General features: G+C 40.9%; 1 protein-coding gene across 1 annotated transcript in view; it reads right to left on the reverse strand.

The window, feature by feature from the left end:
• Positions 1-25,534, reverse strand: part of galnt13 (polypeptide N-acetylgalactosaminyltransferase 13) — a gene marked incomplete at both ends in the record, with an annotated part of 116,042 nt that overhangs the window by 64,684 nt on the left and 25,824 nt on the right. The window contains 3 exons of the mRNA XM_081367403.1: positions 1,018-1,225; positions 12,106-12,272; positions 21,523-21,691. Coding sequence (XP_081223529.1) covers positions 1,018-1,225; positions 12,106-12,272; positions 21,523-21,691 — 544 coding nt within the window. The remainder of the gene's footprint in view (positions 1-1,017; positions 1,226-12,105; positions 12,273-21,522; positions 21,692-25,534) is intronic.

Consider the following 25,534-nt stretch of genomic DNA (forward strand, 5'->3'; position numbering starts at 1 on the left):
AATGTTTAAGTGTAATGTAAGGCTGTGATGTCATGAAATTGAACGTGATTGATTGCATTTTGAGTGTTTTATTGATGCTTATTTTATCTTATTGATATGTTTTTTCTTTCAATTTGTTTGTGTAAAATCTTTAACTTTTTACATTTTTCTCAAACTAATTAATTCACTGATATGAGTGAACTTTAAACTAAATTATATTTTTACTTGTATATTATTGCATATGCCATATAACGGTAACATGTATTTTGTGGCTTACTAAATTTTGTGATTTTTATTTAATTTATTTTATTATTGTCTTTGTTTTGTAACTATTATTTGAGTAAATTAAGATCTTTGAGAAACACACTTGCCATTGACGGGTTCGGATGTGCTTTCTCTCGCTCTTCTAACGAGCATGCTGACTGAAGGGGAGATATGTGTGTCCCAAATAATTCACTGTGCTCTGTGTATCTCTGCAGCAAATAAAGCATCCTGAGACCCCTTCCATCGACATTATCCATTATCTATCGACAATATTGTAGCCTACATGGGGGGCTGGGAAAATTGTCTTTGCCCTTACAAAAAAACAAGTATACTTCAAGTTCATTTTATTAGTATACTTAAGTAAAGTTCAAGTTTATTTTAAGTATATTTTTGTAGTAAGTATATTATATTTAAAGTACATTTATGTAGTATGTAGTAAGTATATTTAAGTATATATTAAGTATATACTTGTAAGTACACTACTAGTTCAATACTGCTTGGGACTAAACCGGACCACTTTTTAGTTTATAAAAGTATAACAGTTGACGTAGTTGCAAATTAATGAGAGTTAGTTGACATGTAGTTGCAACGTTGCTTATAGTAAGTATAATGTCTAAAGTGCACTACAGAGATAAAGTGTAATCGGTAAAATAATGTGAATAACACCGGAAGCAGTGGCAACATGGCAGTGCCCACTCTCAGGATAAAAATAAGGTGGATAGAATTCAAAGTTCTAGACTCAGGAATATAGTGTTGTCTGCAGAGTACACTCACCTGTCCTCTTTGATTCGGGCCAGCAGTGGCTCTAGCCACCCTATAGTGCACTCACAGTGGGCGTCCAGAAAGGTGATGACCTGCCCTCGCGTGGCAGCTGCACCCCTCAGCCGTGCTCGAATCAAACCGGATCGCTGTTCCATCCTCAAAATTCGGACTGGAACCTCCAGAGTTGCAACATAGTCCTCCAATTTCTTCTTTAGAAAATCTGGAAGAAGAAAAAAAAAGATGATGTCATCTACATAGATGAGTCATGGTGGACAACACATGAAGAGTTTGGTTCCAAAACGCAATAAATCCATTTTGATTAATTTGAGTAAAAATGTGTCTTTTCCAAGAAAGTGGAAAGATGAAAACCACTATTTTCTGTTTCAAACTTTCACATAGCATTTTTAGGTTATAATAACATAAAAACTGACTCCCCCCCCCCCTCCCCCAAAATGCAATAAATCCATGACAATTTTTTTTTTTTTTCAAAATGCAATTAATACAATTAATCAATATAAAAGTTATTTTCATATTGAAACTGTTGAAAATGCACAACAAAGTAAGTATATTAGTATAATAATATTAGTATAATATTTTTTAGTAAGTTTCACAGATAAAAACACATATGTCATATTAAGAACACTGTAGAGAAGATTCACATATTATAGTATCAATTTTATATCACTTGTAGGCCTAAAATATTTTTTTAAAGATTTTATTCAACCCATAGCCCTGTTGAGCAAGGTCACCACAAGATATTGATAGGTAAAGGAATAGCAATCAATAGCTCACACAGTGACCTTGCTCAACAGGGCTATGGGTTGAGTAATGCTAGAGTTATGCTTCAAGTTTTAAACAATGAATACAAATCACATTCATTTTTAACACACTGAATGTGTTGTCTTGTGCATACTATAAATCCATTGCATTATTATTATATCTGTGTAAAACTGTTCAAAATAGAACTGTAAAGAAGATTGAAAACTGATTTGCACAAGACATCTCTTGTATTAGACTACAGAAAATTACATTCATATTTAAAAGACATCTTTGTTGTATTGAATTGATTGTCTTGTGCACACTATAAATCCATTGCATTAATATAACAATATTCCTCGATGAAAGTCTGGATGAACCTTTTCGTCTTTGGAACTGAAAACTCAAAGTCAGTTTTTTTAACAAAAACAAGCTGAAACATGGACTCATCTGACCACAGAACACATTTCCACTGTGTTTTTGAATATCAGAGAGTAGCTTGCGTCCAGAAAACGCTGCATTGAACAGATGTATAGCTTTCTCCTTGCGTAACAGAGATTCAAGTAGGATTTCTTGATGCAGTAGCAGACTGTGTTAAGTAACAACGGTTTTACAAAGTACCCCTGAGCACATGTGGCTGTATTTAACAGAGTAGCATGACGGTTTCTCATTCAATGCTGTCAGAGGGGTCAAAGGTCACGCAAGTTCAACAGATGTCTTCTGCCTTGCCCTACACGGACTGAGATTTCTTTGGATTCCCTGAATCTTTTCACAACATTATATATGATAGTAGGAATCTTTGCAATCTTGCATAGAGAAATGTGATTTTTGAATTGTTTGACAATTCTCTCATGAAATTTGGCACAAAGCCATGACTTGCTTGCAAAGACCGGGTCTTTGGTGGATGCTCCTTTTATACCTAAACCTACCCTCACCTATTACCAGTTCACCTGTAAATTGTGGACTGTTTCAAAAGTTTAACAGTTTAACTTAGATATTATATAGTCTAGGGCTGCACGATTTGGGGAAAATGTCATATTGCGATAATTGAGGTCAATATTGCGATTGCGATATAATAAACAAATGGTTTCATGAGTCAACTTGCTTGGTTCTCAAGGAAAATAAATGCACACACAGATTAGTGATAATCTGCCTAAAGAAAAAAGTTCTTTAGTCAAGAGCAGTGATTGTTTTTCTCTGTTCCCTTTGTTCTTTGATTAACTTTAGAGACAGATATAATTAGTGGCTGCTGTGTACTGTCCCTTTAAGACCAGTCTCTGCTGTCAGAGACGCGGATCTCACACGCGCCTCATTCTCTCACGAGTCACAACTCTTCACGTTCATCATAAGACTGCTCTTATGTTATGAAGATACTCGACAAAAATACATTTTGGCATAATTGTGCGTGTTATTGTTTGTTCAAGCTCGAAAGAGAACTGTATTCTGGCATGCTGTTTTGTGCGCACGCACGATATTAGCGCGAGTCTTCCTGTGTGTCACAGTCAGGACTTTAACAGGCAGCGCGTTCATTATGGCATACATGTGTGTTGTTCGTTCTACCACGAAAGAGAACTTGATACTGGCGCGCGTCTATCTGTGGGTCATGTGTATGTGTGTGTGTGTGTCAGGAGGACATTCACAGGCAGCGCGTTCTTTTTTGTCTTATCGCGCATGAATGGTTTAAAAGCATTTGCATGAATAAGAGTGGGATCATGTAACACTAGCCAAAGGATGCCAAAAATTAACAGATGCTGCGTTAATTGCGTTAACAGCGCTAATTTGTTTATTTAATATAAAATCGCAGCATTTTGCGTAGGCTTGACATCGCGATTGCGATTGCGATACAATTAATCGTGCAGCACTAATATAGTCTTTTTACACTTTTATTTTGCCTCTGCCCCAATTTGGAGTGTGTTGCTGCCATCAAAATCAAAATTTGTTTATATTTACAAAATACATTTAAGTTGGTCAGTGAAAACTTTGGACATATATCTATATATCTATAGCTTTTGTCTGTCACATTGATCTGACTTCGCTAGCTTTAATCTAACAAAATCTAACTCACAATCGCTTGCAAAACGTGCTAGTCTTCCACTAGCCTGTTAATCTGCCATGTGTGTTTGCTATCTTTTTTTCTCTCGCGCCTTTTCGATTCCATCAAACAACTGTGGTGAGTAGGATCAGTCAACAAACACGGTGAGTCATGTATTTTCCTATTATTGTCACTTGCACTTCATGTCACATGTATAGTATAGCCTTCTCTGTCAGCGCAGAGGGCTTTACATGTTATAAATGCAGGGAGATAGTCAGGCTAACAGAGAAGATTTCAGAACTAGAGACTCCAAACTTTAATTGAGGATAGTAAGAGTGCAAGGGGTTTAGATACTACTTTGGATGCAACTAGGTCAGTGAACTCTGTACATTGTTCAGTTCCGGCTATAGAGCACATGCAGCAGGGCAACTGGGTGACCGTGAGACGCTGTAGTCGCGGGACAAAACACCGCTCTTCCGTTCCGATAACAAAATTAAACAGGTTCTCCCCACTCTGTGAAACACCCACTGGGAATCCTGTTGAAAGTGCCCTAGTTATTGGCGATTCTATTACAAGGAACATGAAAATAGAGCCACCAGCCACCACAGTCACATGTTTGCCGGGAGCCAGAGCGCCTGACATCGAAGCAAAAGTGCTGGCTAATGTTAATCGTAAATTCTCTAAGATTATTACTCATGTTGACACTAATGATGTTCGACTTCGCCAGTCGGAGATCACTAAAATTAACATTAAAGAGGTGTGTGAACTTGCAAGTACGATGTCAGGCACTGTAATTTGCTCTGGCCCCCTTCCTGTTTGAAGGAGTTATGGGATACTTAGTAGACTTTCCTCACTCAATGGCTGGCAAATTTTTGGGGTAGACCTGACCTGTTGAAAAGAGATGGTATTCATCCCTCCTGGGATGGTGCTGCTCTTCTCTCTAGTAATATGGCACATAGTCTTCGAGATCAAACATGACAATCTGGGGCTCAGGTCAGGAAGCAGACAGACTGGCAAAAGCGACTGTCTGCTAGCTGTCTCACGTCACTGAGGTCAGATAAGTTCCATCACATAGAGACCCTTTCACCTAGATATCATCACATAGAGACTGTGTCTGTTGCCCGAACTAGGAAATACAAAAAAAACCTCACAAACCCATTTAAGGTTAAAAATTGAATTGATGTTCAACAAATAAAAAACAATTTTAATGCAGATTAACAAAGGATAAAGCTCGGGTTGCTGAATATTTGATTCCTTTCTTCAAAAGCACTTATTGTCAATGATATGATTACAGACCATAACCTAGATGTGCTGTTTGACAGAAACTTGGGAAAACCAGACAATTACATTACTTTAAGTGAATCCACCCCACAAGCTTACTGCTATAAACACAAGGCTCATTTAAAAGGAAAAGGGGGAGGTATCGCTGTAATTTATGGCAATATTTTCAGTGTTACTCAGAAGTCTAGTTTCAAATATAATTATTTTGAAGTGATGGTGCTTTCTGTAACGTTATTTAGCGTAAGTGAGAAATCCCGTTTTTGTGCTGGCTACTGTATACAGGCCACCAGGGCACCATAAAGATTTTATCAAAGAAGTTGCTGATTTTCTATCAGAGTTAGTACTGGCTGCAGAAGTCCTTATTGTTGGTGATTTTAATATCCATATAGATAATGAAAAAGACGCATTGGGATTAGCATTTACATACATTCTAAACTCTATTGGAGTTAGACAACACGTGTCAGGACCTACTCATTGTCGTAATCATTATTTTTTAGGACTAATATTGTCACATGGAATCAATGTTGATGCCGTTGAAATTCTGCAGCAGAGCGATCATTATTTAATCTCATGTATACTTAAATTAGCCAAGGTTGCAAAGCCGACTCTGTGTTATAAATGTGGTAGAACTATCATTTCTGCCACTAAAGATTGCTTTATAAATAATCTTCCTGATCAGTTTCATCTTGTCAGCATCCCAGATAGCTTAGAATAACTCGATGTTGCAACAGAAATGATTGACTCTCTCTTTTCCAGCACTTTAGACACAGTTGCTCCATTGCGCTTAAAGAATATTAAAGGAAATAGTCCAACACCATGGAACAACAAGCACACTCGGGCCCTAAAGAGAGCAGCCAGAAAAATGGAGCGCAACTGGAAGAAAACAAAATTAGAAGTTTTACACATTTCGTGGAGAGAGAGCACGATTGCGTACAGAAAGGCCTTAAAAACTGCTAGATCTGCTTATTTTTCATCACTTTTAGAAGAAAACTAACACAAACCTAGGTATTTATTCAAAACAGTGGCTAAATTAACGAAAAATAAAGCTCCAGCACCGGACGTTTCCAGACAGCACAGCAGTAATTACTTTATGAACTTCTTTACTTACAAGATTGATAATATTAGAGAGAAAATTTTAACTATGCAACCGTCTACTACAGTATCACATAAGAAAAATGTCATTCATTCATTGCCATAGGAGAGGAAGAATTGTCTAAACTTGTTAAATCATCTAAATCGATAAAGTGTATGTTAGACCCTATACCGACTAAGCTATTGAAAGAGATGCTTCCAGAGGTCATAGATCCTCTCCTTAATATCATTAATTCATCTTTGTCACTAGGATATATACCGAAAACTTTTAAGCTGGCTATTATTAAACCTCTTATAAAAAAACTGCAACTTGATCCTAGAGAATTGCTCAATTACAGGTCGATCTCGAATCTACCTTTTCTGTCAAAATTAATAGAAAAGGCAGTATCCTCACAACTATGTTCCTTTTTAGAAAGAAATGGTATCTGCAAGGATTTCCAGTCAGGATTTAGACCATATCATAGTACTGAGACTGCTCTCATTAGAGTTACAAATGATTTGCTCTCATCATCCGATCGTGGTTGTATCTCTCTATTAGTGTTACTGGATCTTAGTGCTGCATTTGATACCATCGACCACAACTTTCTTTTGAATAGACTTGAAAATTATGTTTGGCATTACTGGAATTGCACTAGCATGGTTCAAATCATACTTATCTGACCGTTATCAGTTTGTAGCAGTAAATGAAGAGAGGTCATATAGATCAAAAGTTCAGTATAGAGTGCCACAAGGCTCAGTACTAGGAACATTGCTGTTCACCCTGTACATGCTACCTTTGGGAGATATCATTAGGAAGCATGGAATTAGTTTTCACTGTTATGCTGATGACACTCAGCTCTATATTTCTTCACGCCCCAACGAAACTTACCAATTCACAAAATTAACGTAATTCATAGCTGATATAAAAATTTGGATGACTAGTAATTTCCTACCACTTAATTCTGAAAAGAAAAACAAAAAAAAAACAGAGTTTCTAATTACTGGGCAAAAAACTTCTGCAAAAGAATACTGTCTAATAATTGATGGCTGCTCTGTCAAGTCTTCGTCCTCGGTTAGGAACCTGGTGTGCTCTTTGATACCAATCTTTCATTTGAAAGCCACGTGTCTAGCATCTGTAAAACCGCATTCTTCCAAAATAAATAAATAAATAAATAAATAAATAAATAAATAAATATAACGACATATGTTTTCAATGAAAAATGCCGAACAGTCAGTTCATGCGTTCATGACCTTAAGGCTAGATTATTGTAATGCTCTACTGGGTGGTTGCCCTGCATGCTTAATAAACAAAGTCCAGCTGGTCCAAAACGCAGCAGCTAGAGTTCTCACTAGAACCAGAAAGTATGACCGTATCAGCCCGGGTTCTGTCAACACTGCATTGGCTCTCTATTAGACATTGTATACATTTTTAAATATTGCTGATTACTTACAAAGTACTAAATGGTTTAGCTCCCCAGTACTTGAGCGAGCTCTTAACGCATTATAGTCAAGTCAAGTCAAGTCACCTTCATTTATATAGTGCTTTTAACAATATGAATTGTTTCAAAGCAGCTTTACAGTGATAATAGGAAATTACAGTAACAGATTGTTTTGGCTTTACAGCAGCTCTAGGATAAAGTTATTGTCCTGCTAAAGTTTGTTTTGATTGATTGATTCACTTCCGTTGCAAAGATCATTAGTTATTAACTTAGAGGCCGCTAACACGACACCATTCTAACAGAAAACCCTCAACGCGCTCCAGCCGCCCATCCGCACAAAACAGTGCCTGGTGGCTCGAGAAAAAGGTTCCAAGGTGCAAACAATTATCAGTTATCTATGCGCAAACCTACGCAACCTCTGCGCAAACAGCGTAGGGCTGGGCGATATATCGCGCGATATTGTTATGCGCATCTTGTCAGTAAAGCCGGTTCCTTTGATTAGTAGTAAATCGCCATCACCTGCTTTCAGATGGAGCGGTGTTAAATTAACACTCCTGGGGCTGGGAGTGTATATGAGTCCACACTCAAGAGTGTAAAGTGTTAAAATATGAGTGTTAAATTAACACTCAAGGGTGTTAAAGTTAATGAGATAATTAAGTGATTAATTTAGTGATGATTGAGCATTATTGAAGACAACTGATGTTAACAAGCAGAATCACTGAAGGAGAAAATCACAAATTGTAAGTTACCATTATGGTGATGGGTGTTTGCTTTAGTTGGGCTCTTGACCATTACGTTTACGTTGAATTTTGCTGTTGTTTGTCTGCTGTTATTGATTTATAACAGTTAAATGAACAAAGTAAAATGTGATCTGATAGTGTTGGTTATGTTTTGACATAATCATGCTGTGATCTGAAAAATTAAACTTATTGAGATAGTTTGGTTTAACTTGTTAGCAGCAGTTTAGTGATTCTTCAGCCTATGATTTTCAGTACTTTTCTTATAGTTCAAAATATTTAATAAACATTGTTCTGATCAAAAGACTTTCAACTAGATTCATTTAAAACACGGACATCAATAATCAGCCTGTGAATCTCAACAATGGTGACAATAATAAAGCATGGTGCAGTGGCTGCCACCAATCACAACTCATTAATGGCTCCCATCATGCATTGCGGTATGAATAAATTATGATCTGAATTGTCTATGTAATTTACTAATTGAATATTCTGCTCGTCACCATTGTTGAGATGCATAGACTGAATCTTGATGTCTATGTGTGCCTAAAAGAATGTTTTTTTTTTTTTGTAAAACAATTTAAGAAATCATTTATATCAAACATTCTGGGCATTTATGCAGATTCACAGTTATTCTGTAATCAACAACATAAATCAAAGTCAGAAAGAAGGATCTTGATGAGTTCAGTGATCACGTTCAAATGATGATTGTCATAATATAACCAACACCATCAGATCACTTTTTTTCTTTGTTCATCTGGCAGTTATAACTCAGATACAGCAGCCAAACAAAATTTAAAGTTAATAATAAAAGGGGTCAAGAGCCCAACTAAAGCAAACAATGATCGCCATAACGGTGGCTTACAATTTGTGATTTTCTCCTTCAGTGATTCTGCTTGTTAACATCAGGTGTCTTCAATCATGTTCAATCATCACTAAATTAATCACTTAATTATCTCATTAACTTCAACACTCTTGAGTGTTCAAATACACTCCCAGGAGTGTTAATTTAACACTGGAGTTTTTGCTGTGTACAAAGAGCCGTAGTTAACTGACAAGCTGAGCCATATCGCATGGATTATCGCTGGCGATACGTCCGTGATATTAATGCGATATGGCTCAGCTTGTCAGTTAACTACGGCTCTTTGTAGTAAATGCCGCTCCATCTGAAAGCAGGTGATGGTGATTTACCACTAATCAAGGAACTGGCTTTACTGATGAGATGCGCCTAACAATATTGTGCGATATATCGCCCAGCCCTAAAACAGCGACGTCGCGCACATGCGCATTACGTGTTCAGTCCATAGATATGCGCGTTTGAATATATGTGTGCGCTGGCGTGTAGTCCTTCTTTACAAATCAACCCTCAACAAACTACTTGTCTGGCCTTAAAAAAATCATAATACAGAATTATTTATCACGTCCACGTAGCCACGTGGTGACTCTGTACAGAGGTAAAGGGAAGGGAAAGGAAGGAGGCCTTCACAGGGGAGAGCCTAGTTGACACTTAAGGACTGTGTCATCGTCGTGTCCAGGCGCAGGTCCTTCTTCAGATCTGGATACAGCCCGGATCCGGCGGACTGCGATAAACCTCGGGATAAACAGAGAGACTAATATTAGCATAGACGCCATCCTTCTTATGATGTAACAAATACATCAGGATTTATGAGAAGTGTTCCCAGTTCCGGTTGACCTAAACTATGCAGCCTAACATTGAACTATAGAAGTCTATAATGCGTTTTGTGTATACTAGGCCAAAGACATGTGTTTTTAGTCTAGATTTGAACTGACAGAGTGTGTCTGCTTCCCGGACAATGTTAGGAAGACTGTTCCAAAGTTTTGGTGCTGAATAGAAAAAGGATCTACCGCCAGCAGTCGATTTTGATATTCTAGGTAATATCAACTGGCTGAAATTTTGAGATCGCAATAGACATAGCTCGCTCAAGTACTGGGGAGCTAAACCATTTAGTGCTTTGTAAGTATCAGCAATATTTGAAAATGTATACGATGTTTAATAAAAACGCATCTCTTTTATCTGGCATTCATATAGAACATTATACATTTCTATTATTCAAATCAGTTAAATGATTATTAGGCTGCATAGATTAGGTCAGCCGGAATCGGGAACACTTCCTATAACACCTGTTGTACTCGTTACATCATAAGAAGAATGGCATCTATGCTAATGTTAGTCTTTCTGTTTATTCCGAGGTTTACTGAAGTCAGCCGGATCCGGGCCGTATCCAGATCAGATGGTGGACCTGCGCCTGGACCCATCCACAACGCATCCCTGAAGTGCCAGCCTCATCAGCCCTGTGAAGGCCTCATCGACACGACAACCATCGGCACTGATCCTCAACAAACTCATCTCCATACCAGCGTGATGACTCCATCTTTCAATCAGATGGAACTGGATAAATATTCTGAATGTTCTGATCCAATCTGACTTCTGACCTGTAATACTGCCTGAATCATAATCATACACTGTTGGTTCGTTGGCCAAAGGAGAACTGGCCACCAACTGAGCCTGGGTTCTCCCAAGGTTTTTTTCTCCATTCTGCCACCTGATAGAGTTTTGGTTCCTTGCCACTGTTGCCTTGGCTTTTGGCTTGCTTTGTTGGGGACATTTAATATTCAACAATATTATTGATCTGCCTTACTTAAGGTGGACGATGACGCAATTTTCTTCTAGAAACAAATTTTGTTATTGGCAATGAACTTCGAGTCTCTTGGAATGCTCAAACTCAGGAAATGTCTTTGAATGCTCGAACTCAGGAGATAATGGATTCCATAAATGACAGTCTCTGTAGATAATAGTCTTCATAGATGATAGTCTCAGTCTCCGTAGATAACAGTCTCAGCCTCTGTAGATCCTTGAAACTTAGATGTAGACTCGTAGATACACTGAACTTGAATGCAGATTCATAGATGCATGGAACATAGACGTGTAGATACACAGAACTCAGACGCAGACTGGTAGATACACTGAACTTGAATGAAGACTCACAAATAAATGGAACATAGAAGCAGACTCGGTAGACACTAGAACACCGTAGACACTGGAATCATCTCGAGAGAGGAAACATGGATAGACGTGTAGATACACAGAACTTAGACGCAGACTCGTAGATACACTGAACTTGAATGAAGACTCACAGATGCATGGAACATAGATGCAGACTCGGTAGACACTAGAAGACCGTAGACACTGGAATCATCTCGAGAGAGGAAACATGGAATCGCTCACCGATGATCTTTGGAACAAGTGACAGATAACCAAACTAGACCCGGAACATAACATCACGTCACATTAATACCCAGCAGTGAGTGCATGTGAGGGAGCTGAATATAAAGGCTGGTGATGAGGTAATGATGAGGAGATGGGATTCAGCTGCGGTGATGAGGGAAGTGAGTGCAGGTGTGGATCCAGGGGGATGCTGGGAAATGTAGTACTTGACAGGGCCAGGGAAAACCAGGGAAACTGTGACAGTTATCACTGTGAAGCTGCTTTGATACAATATGTATTGTAAAAAGCACTATATAAATAAAGGTGACTTGACTTGAATTTAAAGGTTAAGGTTGTCAGTTAAAGGTTAAAGAAAATGAACAAATCTCAGATTCTTGATTTTATTACATTTTACTAAATGTCCCAACTTTTCTGGATGTGGGGTTGTAGAATTGCATAAAGTTATTCTGCCATTGACTGCTAGTGTGATGCCAAAGGAACTACTCAACATGGAAGTATAATTAATATAATCAGTAAATTAAGTGATGTGATTAGGACCTCTCTCGCTGGCATCATCCACCAGTAGTATCTCAAGCAGCAGGTGTCTGGGCGAGCGGTTTATGGCGCTGTGTACGGTTCTTAGGAGTGTACTCCATGCCTCATTATGAAACACGATCACAATGCTGGTGTTTGGAAGGTCATCGGGGTATGTCTTCGTCTTACAGCTGAGGAACAGACAAGAACAGAAACATGTTTAGACGGAGTCAAGTCAGTCAGTTTTATTTGACCTTTCACAATACACATTGTTTCAAAGCAGCTTAACAGACAATTATGATGTTAATGTTGATGAAATGTTAATATCTTTATTCCTTGAATTTCGCACATTAGAGATGGGTGATAAAATATAGATTACATTTTGTGGCGATACAAACAATCAAGCTGCCAAGATTTGCAATATAGTATATATTGCTTTGCGCGAGTGTACTGAAACATGCAGGTAAACATAAGGGTGGGCAATAATATAGTTTACATTTTGTGACAATATAAACAAGCAGATGAGATTTGCTATTTATGGGTTATTTTGTGTGTTACTAATTAGTAATGTGGTGACAGGACAAGACTGTTTCCTTAAGACCATAAGGTTAAAATTGCAATAAAAATTTAAAACATTGTTATGGTCTTTGAGTATATTGTGCATCATTCTATCATTTTGTGCCTAGCTTTCAAGGCACATTTTTCCCAGGTTGCATTAATACAATGATCTCTGACAATGATAGTGAACACTGATTTCATACAAACACAAAACCAACTCCTCTTCAGCAGACTGGGAAATATATGTTGCTTGCAAACTTTTAATTAGAATACATAACTATTGAACGGCTGTCAATGAAGAAAGATGCTTTTTGCAAGAAACATGGTAATTATGATATCTAATTATCTATCAAGCAAGATATTGACCCTCTGCGTCAAATACCTATATTGAAAATAGCATGACATGGTTCTCTTCATACAGTAAAAGCCAAAATCACTTCAGTAACAGAATCTGGTCTTTCTCTTCCATAAAGTGTATAAAAAGGACTATATCAAGCACTTGACTGACAAGTGTATTCAGCTGCTGTCTTAATGTAGCCACATTTTCTAGTGGTCTAGCATCACCAAGAGATTATAAATAAAGCATTAAACTGCACTGGAGATGGTGTGAGCTGAAAAACAGAAAGAATGAGAGAGGGAATGAAAAGAGATAGATGAACAGCTAGGGAAGGAGGTTTCTGATTCACTTTGTGTGCACAGACAGGATGGGGGCAAAAGGGTACAAACTGGAGACAGATTACAGATGATGGCATGCAACATCTATCTATGAATACCACAGCGACTCACAGGAGATTTATGCTGTAGGCAGTGAGTGAATTGCACAAACAATAGAGCTGCTGAGTTATTTTACTGCAATATTATACCAATGTTGTTGCTCTGGGAGACAAATTGATTTAATATCACCCCAAGGTTTTATTAATGAATAGTGCTTGCTATGGCAAGCCTCACTATTTCTATTGCTCATAGATGCGATTTAAACAAACCCATAACCACAAAGTATTAAACTTGAGCATGCAACTCGTTCCACACTGTGGTATTGGCATAATTTATTCCCCAAATCAAGCAACTTGTTGGCTATTAGTTTTGTAAGTGATCTGACATTTTCAACAATTTCGTTGTCCAGCTGACAATTTTCACCCGGCAGATGATAAAATAGCAAAACTATTCCACAGACTTAAATTTAAGGATAGACCCGATCAATATATCTGTTGAGACCAGAATTTCTAGACTTGGAGGTGGGCTCTATTAACATGGGGTGGTAAGCAACCATCTACCAATGATCTTTAATTGCCAAGAAACACATAGTAGCAAACTTAAAAACACTCAGAATAACACCTTAGCAAACCTAATGCAAGCACCACTGACATTTTCTTCAGGAAGTGTAAAAATCTAGTTGTTATCCTCCCTCTTTCTTTCTCAGTGCAATGAAAAAGGTCTTTGTTTACAGAATCCAAAGAGCCATTTGACTTACATAATGAAATCCCAGAGAGCTGTTAGAGCAAAACATGCCACATTCATCTGGTGCATTTGAGTTATGCCACTGTTCAGCATACTGAAGGATGTCACCCCTCCCTGCATTCATTGATGTATGATTCTCTTGGAAGAAGCATTTGCTCTGCAGTTTACCAAAGATATGGCATTTTTGTTCTCCGTTTCTTCCCATTTGTTTGACTTTAATGCTTCATTTTAAAATATTAAGGGAATGTGTAGTGACAGTTAAATGCTTCAGGAAACTACTGTACAATAAAAACTCCAGAGCTTTTACAATTATAAATAATAATAATAATATTAAACAGTAACTAAACAATATGTTTTGATCCTTACCACCTATTCTTGTTGAAAGTTAATTAAAAAATATCTCATGTAATGACAAAATGGATGTTTAAAACATTTTAACTCAATTAAATCATTTAAATCTAAATTTCTAAAACAGACGGACAGAAGTTTTCAGTACATATTAAACGTATTGAACTTAAAAAAATCCAAACTTCCATGTTTTCCTTTATTTTGTCATCTAATTGGGCTTGTGTATTTTTGGTTGATATTTGCATACAATATATCAGCTCAACTAACTAACACGAACACAACTATCTAATCAATTCATAATCTTACCCCATTCTCCCAGAAAAATTGCTAGATTTAGAATGTATGTGTACAAAACCACAAAACTTTTACCAATGCCATGACAAATACCCTATTGATGATTATGTAATCATCATGGACCAATAGAAGTTTGAAGGTGTTTGACAGCCAGCGCAAAGTTTTCTAGAAAGTATGCACTGGTCAGCTGTTTGGAACCACCGAAGCAAACGTCTCAGGTTACTCATGTAACCATGGTTCCCTGAGAAGGGAACGAGACGCTGCGTCGCTATGGCAACACTTTGGGGAATCCCTTCAGCGTCAGCGCTCCTGAAGTCACATGTACAACTTAGTCCAATCCTGATTGGTGCAACGTCATCCCGTGACGTGTGCCGGCGGAATGCGGAAGCTATAAAGGGAGCTGGCGTCACAACAGCTGTCAGCCTTCTGATGACTGAAGCAAGCCGCTCTCAGGTGTACGGAAGCATGGCAGAGGGACGCAGCGTCTCGTTCCCTTCTCAGGGAACCATGGTTACATGAGTAACCTGAGACGTTCCCTTTCGAGGGAACTCGCGCTGCGTCGCTATGGCAACACTTTGGGGAACGATATGCCCACTTCGCCATGCTGACGGAAGTCTGTCCCGGTGTGAAATGAGGCACACCTCAGGACATAATTGCTTGAGACCCCGGAGTCGCCGGAAGGTCCAAGCTGTAAAATCTTACAAAGGTGTGTGGTGAGGACCACCCCGCCGCATCACATACATCTTGGAGTGATGCCCCCGACCACAAAGCCTTTAAAGAAGCTATGCTTCGGGTGGAATGAGCTCTAACTGACAGAGGTGAGGGCAGCCTGCTCACCTCATAAGCCATAGAGATGGCCTCAACGACCCATCTGCTTACGGTCTGTTTAGTAGCCGGGCAGCCCTTCTTAGGGGGCCCGAAGCATACCAAGAGCTGGTCAGTTTTTCTCCACTGAGATGTCTTCCTAACATACATCTCAAGGGCCCTGACCGGGCAAAGCAACCTGAGCTTCTCTTGTTCCGCTGACACTTGAGGAGGATGGAAGGCCTGAAGGACAACTGGCCGGACCACGTTAGTGGGCACCTTAGGTATATACCCAGGCCTTGGGTGAAGAATAGCTTTTACTCCCCCCGGAGCAAATTCTAGACAGGAGGGAGCAACCGACAAAGCCTGTAAATCTCCTACTCTTCTGAGAGATAATATAGCCAGCAGAAACGACATCTTTAAGGCTAGGCACTTGTCTGATGCCGTGTCCAAAGGTTCGAAGGGTGCCAAGGATAACCCTTCTAAAACTACGGCTAGATCCCACGTGGGGATTCTAACCTGAGCTGGAGGCCTCATCCTCTGAGTACCACGAAGGAAACGAGTAATAAGATGATGCCTTCCCAGTGATCTGCCATCCAGAGGAACATGGAAAGCAGCCACTGCCGCCACGTACACCTTTAGTGTAAAGGGGGAAAGGCCGGCCGAGAAACGACCCTGCAGGAACTCCAGCACTGAAGCCACCGGGCAGTTAACTGGGTCCAGTTGGTGTTCTGTACACCCTAAAGTGAATATTCTCCACTTCAGAGCATATAGTTTCCTCGTGGAGGGAGCTCTAGACTTTAAGATGGTTTCCACTACCTCAGTAGAGAGACCAGCATTCAGGAACTGATCCCCCTCAGGGGCCAGACCCACAATTTCCACATCTCTGGCCGGGGGTGAAATATTGTGCCCCCGGTCTGGGTTAGAAGGTCCCTCCTGACGGGAATCTCCCAGGGGGGGCCGTCCAGGAGGGCTATCAGGTCCGAAAACCAAACTCGGGCCGGCCAGCACGGGGCTACCAACAAGACTTGGACCCCGCCTTGGCGAATCCTCTCTAGAACTCCCGGGAGCAGAGCGATCGGGGGAAATGCGTACTGCCGAAGCCTCGGCCACGGCTGTACCATAGCATCCAGTCCCAAAGGAGCTGGATGAGTAAGGGAAAACCAGAGGGGACAATGTGAGTTCTCTTGAGACGCAAACAGGTTAACGTCCGCCCGGCCGAACTTCCTCCAAATTAACTGCACCGTCTCGGGGTGCAGCCTCCATTCCCCGGGCCTCAGCCCCTGCCTCGACAGGACGTCTGCTCCCATATTTAGATGGCCCGGAATATAAATTGCTCTCAGCGAGAGAATCTTCCCTTGGACCCATAAGAGAATCTGATGCGCCAGTCTGCACAGAGGGCGCGATCTCAGACCCCCTTGACGGTTTATATACGAGAACACCGACGTATTGTCTGTTCTCACCAGAACATGATGACCTCTGAGGTCTGGGAGAAAACCACCCTGTGCAGGATGCATCTGTCGACAATATCTTGCGCTGACATGGTGCTCCTAGCACAGGGCCTTGGGCTAAGAACCAAGCCTTCTTCCACATGACCAAGGAACGAAGGCACCTGCGCGTAACCTTGATCATGCGAAAAGGGTTGCCCCTCGGGGAGAACCCCTTGGTTCTGAGCCACCACTGTAGTTGTCTCATGTGCAGCAGGCCAAAAGGTATCACGTTGGACGCTGCCGCCAAGAGCCCTAACAGTCTCTGGAACTGTTTCACAGTGATGCGTTGGCCTAGCTTTATTCTGGACACCACAGCCAGAATCGATTCGATACGTGCAGGAGACAATTGTGCCCGCATCGTGATCGAATCCCACACTACTCCTAAATCTATCGTCTTTTGAACAGGAGTAAGCACGCTCTTTTTCGCGTTGAGCCTCAGCCCCAAACACCTCATGTGGTCGAGCACGACATCTCGATGCCGTGCCGCCATTTCCTGAGACCGAGCTAGTATCAACCAGTCGTCTATATAATTGAGAACTCTTATGCCCTGCAATCTTAGTGGCGCCAGGGCTGCCTCCATGCATTTCGTGAAGGTGCATGGGGATAGTGCTAGGCCAAATGGAAGAACCCGATACTGGTACGTTTTGCCCCCAAAAGCGAACCTTAGGAACTTCCTGTGTTCCGGTAGGATGGAGATATGGAAATACGCATCCTTTAGATCTATTGTAACAAACCAGTCCTCGGACTTGATTTGGCTCACGATAATGGGAATTGTTAGCATCTTGAACTTGAATCTCCTCAGAGATTGGTTCAAGTGACGAAGATCTATAATGGGACGTAATCCTCCATCCTTTTTTGGAACTATAAAATACCGGCTGTAGAACCCGGTGTTTCTCTCTGCGGGAGGAATGAGATCTATGGCCTCCTTCGCCAGAAGAGACTGAACTTCCTGCTCCATAATCTGCACGCGTTCGGGGGCTACCACTGTTTCGAGAATTCCCTTGAATTTCGGTGGTCGAGACCCGAACTGAAGTCTGTACCCTTTGTGAATGGTACGCACTACCCACTGGGATATATTGGGTAGCGCTTCCCAGGCGTGCAGGAAATTTGCTAGCGAAACCAGCCTCTCGGGACTGGAATTGGATGTCCTGAAGCGGATTCCCGGCAGGAACTAACCGAACAAATTTTTCTACAGGCCTCTGTGTAGAGAACGAACTCCCCGCGACCGCTATTTTCTTCTTGGCGAGCGGAAGTCGAGGATTGTGTTCGTCGAAAACCGTTGCGCCACGAAGCGCCGAAGGCGGCAGGGTTAGCAAATCGATTTCCTGAGGGCTCCGCGGAGGAGCGGGTGTAATTCGCTCCACCCCCGGAGGGGGCGCCCTCAGAGGCCTGATCTGACCATCAGGACCTCTTTCCCGAAGCCCGTTTCGTCAGAATAACAGTCCTCAGATCCGTTTTCTGACTCGCGGGCTTCGGTTGAGAGTATTGCCTCGAGCTCTGAGGTCGTTGTGGAGGGGCTCGATTAGCAACACTCTCTTTTTGCCTCTGTCTGTACGAGGAGCCGGACGTACATGGCTGGGGCTGTTCCTTGGCAGCAGCCCCATGAGATTTCTGGCGGCGGGGGATGAATTTCTGAAACACTGCTGGAAGAAGCCATGGAGCGGGCTTCCGGATCCCGAACGTGAGCACTAGAACTAGGGGATAAGGGCTGAGAAAGGGCCGAAGCCGTCTCAGACCCCTCCCCTAGATCCATCTGTGATCCCCACGAGTGAAGCCGCCGGGTTGCCTCGGCAACCGCGGGACCCACACCGCGTGGGGCACAGAGCTGGCCGCTTGAATCAAACAGCGCCAGCCGGGAGCGAAGCGTTCTAAGAGGCAAACGCTCGCAATGCTCGCACTCAACCCCCTCGAGGGCTGAGCGGGCATGCTCTACTCCCAAACAATCAACGCACATATCGTGTGAATCCCCGTCCGTAATGTAGCGAGGACAGGGATGAACACACTTTCTGAAACTGCGTTGTTCACTCGCCATTTTTATAAACAGTGAGGAAAATAAGTATTTGAACACCCTGCTATTTTGCAAAAAGTTCTCCCACTTAGAAATCATGGAGGGGTCTGAAATTGTCATCGTAGGTGCATGTCCACTGTGAGAGACATAATCTAAAAAAAAAAATCCAGAAATCACAATGTATGATTTTTTTAACTATTTATTTGTATGATACAGCTGCAAATAAGTATTTGAACACCTGAGAAAATCAATGTTAATATTTGGTACAGTAGCCTTTGTTTGCAATTACAGAGGTCAAACGTTTCCTGTAGTTTTTCACCAGGTTTGCACACACTGCAGGAAGGATTTTGGCCCACTCCTCCATACAGATCTTCTCTAGATCAGTCAGGTTTCTGGGCTGTCGCTGAGAAACACGGAGTTTGAGCTCCCTCCAAAGATTCTCTATTGGGTTTAGGTCTGGAGACTGGCTAGGCCACGCCAGAACCTTGATATGCTTCTTACAGAGCCACTCCTTGGTTATCCTGGCTGTGTGCTTCGGGTCATTGTCATGTTGGAAGACCCAGCCTCGACCCATCTTCAATGCTCTAACTGAGGGAAGGAGGTTGTTCCCCAAAATCTCGCAATACAATGGCCCCGGTCATCCTCTCCTTAATACAGTGCAGTCGCCCTGTCCCATGTGCAGAACCCCCCCCCAAAGCATGATGCTACCACCCCCATGCTTCACAGTAGGGATGGTGTTCTTGGGATGGTACTCATCATTCTTCTTCCTCCAAACACGTTTAGTGGAATTATGACCAAAAAGTTCTATTTTGGTCTCATCTGACCACATGACTTTCTCCCATGACTCCTCTGGATCATCCAAATGGTCATTGGCAAACTTAAGACGGGCCTTGACATGTGCTGGTTTAAGCAGGGGAACCTTCCGTGCCATGCATGATTTCAAACCATGACGTCTTAGTGTATTACCAACAGTAACCTTGGAAACGGTGGTCCCAGCTCTTTTCAGGTCATTGACCAGCTCCTCCCGTGTAGTTCTGGGCTGATTTCTCACCTTTCTTAGGATCATTGAGACCCCACGAGGTGAGATCTTGCATGGAGCCCCAGTCCGAGGGAGATTGACAGTCATGTTTAGCTTCTTCCATTTTCTAATGATTGCTCCAACAGTGGACCTTTTTTCACCAAGCTGCTTGGCAATTTCCCCGTAGCCCTTTCCAGCCTTGTGGAGGTGTACAATTTTGTCTCTAGTGTCTTTGGACAGCTCTTTGGTCTTGGCCATGTTAGTAGTTGGATTCTTACTGATTGTATGGGGTGGACAGGTGTCTTTATGCAGCTAACGACCTCAAACAGGTGCATCTAATTTAGGATAATAAATGGAGTGGAGGTGGACATTTTAAAGGCAGACTAACAGGTCTTTGAGGGTCAGAATTCTAGCTGATAGACAGGTGTTCAAATACTTATTTGCAGCTGTATCATACAAATAAATAGTTAAAAAATCATATATTGTGATTTCTGGATTATTTTTTTTTTTGATTATGTCTCTCACAGTGGACATGCACCTTCGATGACAATTTCAGACCCCTCCATGATTTCTAAGAGGGAGAACTTGCAAAATAGCAGGGTGTTCAAATACTTATTTTCCTCACTGTATATATATATATGTACTATGGGACAGACAACACCAAATAGGACTGACAAACAGAGAGCGCTTGCTGAAGATCAGAAAGCTGAAAGCTGTTGTGACGCAGGCTCCCTTTATAGCTTCCGCATTCCGCCGGCACACGTCACGGGATGACGTTGCACCAATCAGGATTGGACTAAGTTGTACATGTGACTTAAGGAGCGCTGACGCTGAAGGGATTCCCCAAAGTGTTGCCATAGCGACGCAGCGCGAGCTCCCTCGAAAGGGAACTCCTGACAAACTTTGCTATGGCCAGATTTAGTTCAAAATGGGGCCTTGTATTAGTCATACCTGGGGCCTTGTATTATGAAATTTTGATGAGTGGTTCATGAGAAAAAAAATCACATACAAATATTATTTTTAAACTGAAACTGTTTCATTGTGGAAAGTCCTTGAGGCTAATTTGTTTCCATGAAGACAGAGACTCTCATGTGAAATTGTAAGTGTCTAACTCAAACAGGCTAGTGGGGCTGATGGCAAATGTAACCATGATTTTCGAGGTAACCATTCATCTAATAAATGCACAAAATGCAACTAGCCACAGAAACTCAGTGTCTGTAGTTTTCACTATAAAAATGACAAAGTATTGCTGTTTATATCACTAAAAAAGAAACATAAAAAGTGTATTTTTGTTTGAGTTTCTTGTCATTGTCTTTCTTGAAATCTTTCTTCATAAAACACAAAGGACAACAAATAAAAGCTGATTTGTGTTTTTTGGAATTTTGGCAGCAGATTGGATCCTGTGATTAGTGTCATTAATGTGATCATGAAGCATTTGTCTGTACAAACACACACATGCTCACCCGTCCAGCCGAACATCTGGCAGACTCCTGTTGAGCGCTATCATGTCACTGGCCATCAGGTTGAACTGATTGATTTTAAAGAGCTCTTTCATTTTATCCTGCTCATCTTTGGGAATAATCACAGCCTTCCCCATTTCACCTGGAGCCTCGTAGGTGCGCGACATCACCGCTGAAACAGAGAAAGCATTGTGACAGTCAGTGTGGATTATTTATTAAAATTGCATGATAGACCTTGTGCCCACCCATATATTTATTGCACACACATTTTGTCTCTGGTTGGATTGTTAAAGAAGTGGTATAATGCCCTTTTCACAAGATGTAAAATAAGTCTTTGATGTCCCCAGAGTGTGTATGTGAAGTTTTAGCTCAAAATACCCCACAGATATTTTTATATAGCATGTTGAAGTTGTCACTTTTTGAGGGTGAGCAAAAACGCACCGTTTTTGTGTCTGTTCCTTTAAATGCAAATGAGCTGCTGCTCCCAGAACAGAGGGCGGAGCTTCAAGAACTTGTGTCATTTTACCTCACACAGACATGCACTGGAAATTTCAAAAACTTTAGCCTTTTATGTTAAAACCGAAGTCAGAAAGATGGAGAGACTTCGTCAGAAAGAAGAAGTGATAACATGTAGACAACATTTCTGAATGGTTAGTTGGTGAATTTATGTAGTTTATGTGTAATTATCTTCTAGTCAATGATTAGCATATTCTGTCTTGATAATCTATAAATCACGTTCCGGGGGCGGGTTTATGTAAATTTTAGGGTTAGTGATGTCACTAACCCGGGAGTTATATTGTGTAGTCCTTACCAGCCATTTGTTGTAGTCCTTAAAAAGCAATTTCTTTAAAAGAAAATATCTCCCTTTGCTTTGAACTTTGAGCGTTGTAACTTTGCAGATGTTGTTTATGCTCAAACAGCAGCATCACACACTAACTAAAGTTAGAAAAGTGAAATCATATTCAACCACCCCTTTAAAAGGGTCAGCCATGACATCAAAAAAAGTTGCAATTTGCATTGAAATTAAAGGTAATTAGAATAAAGTTCTGCCCTTCATTATTTCTTGTTGAGCATCCCTTTTCAATTAGAAGTTAATATTTGCAATTTACTTCACATATGGAAATAAAATGGCTTGTAAATACTCAAGCTCAGATATCACAACCACATATTGCACATGACTTGTGGTATTCTGTCCTAGATGCGTGTTCCATCTACAGAACACTGACAGATAGCTAACAGGAGTCAGAAAAGGTGTAGACGCAGGAGTAAAATTGAAAGATTTACTGTTATATAATTTCCTCTTCCTTCTCTTTTTTTTTTTTTTTTTTGTAAAAAGGCAAAGCCTTTCCGAGGCACAAAATCGTAAAGGAAACAGAGAGATGAGACTTGTTGGCCAACCACATGCAAAGAATCTGGAACACTGTGGTTATTTCCTGGTTAGCCTCTAAGTCAAGTCAAGTCAAGTCATCTTCATTTATATAGCGCTTTTAACAATGTAGATTGTTCCAAAGCGGCTTTACAGAGATACAAGGATAGTTAAAAGTAACAGAGATTGTTTTGGCTTTATAGCAGTTCTTGAATAAATAACTCACCCAAGAGTCACATGATCTAAACCAACCACTAAGAAAACATCTTACAGTCATCAATTTATTTGTTGTAACACCAAACTGCCACAAGATGGTGCTAAGAAATAAAAAACAAATGTGTGCCATGACACTCCCCAGCTGGTATTGTTTAGAGACCACTATATAACCTGAGAATATTCACATAAGAGCACACAAAATATCAGTCCTCTGTTGGCATGAGCAGAACTGTTTCCAATATAGGTCTGAGGAATGTCTTGATTGTCCCATTCCTTGCAACTCTTAGTTCAACCGTTCTGACTCTTTTGTCACTGCTGGTGAAAATCTTGGTCACAAGAACCATAGGCCATTCATTGCGCTTACTTTGTGCATCCTTAGGAAGGACAACATCACCCTCTCTTAGATTTTGTCATTCCTCTTGCCATTTGCTTCAGCTTCAAAGCGTTGCAAGGTATTCACGCCTCCATCTGCCCCAGAAAATGTTGGCGAGATGTTGCACCCTTTGCTGTCTATTGAGATTGATTTCCTTGAAGTCACCTGGAGGTGGGAGGAGTGTATGACCCTTTTGAGTTAGGAGCATGGTTGTCGTCAACAAGAAAGGTGAATCTGGGTCTGTGGAAATAGGAACAAGGGGTCTTGAATTCACAATTCCTGTAAGCTCTGCCATCAAAGTAGACAACACTTCATGTGTCAAGCAGGAAGGACTGATCTGTTGGAGCATGGAATCTATTATGCGCCTGGAGACTCCTATCATTCGCTCCCAGGCTCCTCCCATGTGGGATGCGTGAGGTGGATTGAAGACCCATGAACAACCCTCTCCACCGAGGTACTTCCCCACACTAGGCTCTTGAGGATCATTTAGAACAATTTCCAGCTCCTTACAGGCTCCTAGTGCGTCCCGCATTTCATTTCATTTATTCTTTATTTGAAAAGGGACAGTGTACATTAATCAACATTAAAACAATGTAAATACAGTCAGACCGGATTTCAGACCGCAGTCAGACCGGATTTATTTGGCAGGTCCTCGCAGAGCAAAAAACCTTCTCATTGCATTTATAAAGGTAAGTGAAGAGAGGTTCAGAGGTTCATTCCAACATAAGTGAAGATAGGTTCAGTGCTCAGGCAATCAATGGATAAGTCCGCCATCTTCTGCTCAGTTACCTTCCCACGAAGCTTGTTGCATATGACACACTTGTGTACAATGCTGTTGATAAGCTTCCTAACACCAACAATCCAATACCCTGCATTGCGGATAACTGATTCAGTGAACACACGACCCTGATGCTTGACTCGATCATGGTAATGCTCCACAAGTAGCTTCGCAGCATGGCTGCATCATGGAACTGTAGGAAACTTTTCCTTTGTCAAAGCAGAGACCAGGAGACGTTGGGATATCTTTCAAGCAGAAGTTATTCTTTACTGCAGTTCGTCCAACAGTCTAGTCTAAGGAACGTTGACTTGCAATTTTTTATACATTTAGGGGGAAGGATTTACATTGAGGTTGAACAAAGCATGTAAATGAAGTATACAGGTTGAGGAACCCGCCCTAGACTCCAGAGTGTTACCAGTCCTAATCCAATCAGCATAACTATTCAAACGTCTGGGGCTGGGGCTCTGGCTCCAAGAGCCATTAAAGACAAAAGGTGAGAGTATGACTCATTTAACTTCCAATAGAAAAACAGGTCTGGCAGGAATCTCTTGCTGGAAACTCAATAATCATAATTTATTCCTCAAATGCTAAAATCAGTATGGGAAACCTAAATTAAACACAACTAAAAAAATAAATTTGTAATACAGAACCATCAAAGGAAACTTCTCTTTGAGATCCAGAGTTGCATTTTTAAGCCAACCTCCTATCCTGAGAAGGCCTCTACTATCTACGTAAGGGTTCAGTTTTTTCAGAGCGCTGTGCCTTGGGATGTAATTTCTAGGGCTGTGCCGGTAAACTTGACAACCGCACCACCGCGGTTGTAAAGCGCCACCGCGGTGGCTGAGTAGTACCGGCGGTGTTTTGTCTAAAAAAAATGTTTGTATATGAATGCTGTTTTACATTAATATTATGACACACAAAGCTTTGTTTACAAAAGAAATAATAGGTTTAGCAATTAAATGTTATATCGCAGCCATGGAAAAGTTTGAATTCATGACGAATGAGAGAGTTGTAGCCTACGTGAGCCCATAAACTTAAGCTTTGTCGGCTTTGAATTCTGGTTTGCGATCTGGTCACCCGATTATTAGCGAATTTAAAAATATTCCATTAGTTATTCCTTATAGAAAGCTTGAATTATCTACTTTTAAACAAAACAATTCAAAACGAAAATAAACCGACTAGCATTTTGTTTTCCGTATGAAGTGTGCATTTCTCATCGTCAACTTCATCTTTGCAGCTCGACACTGACACACGCACACAAAACACTTTATTAATAAACAAT

This window comes from Scardinius erythrophthalmus (genome assembly GCF_964197995.2).
Source record: "Scardinius erythrophthalmus genome assembly, chromosome: 6".
Classification (NCBI taxonomy): Eukaryota; Metazoa; Chordata; class Actinopteri; order Cypriniformes; family Leuciscidae; genus Scardinius; species Scardinius erythrophthalmus.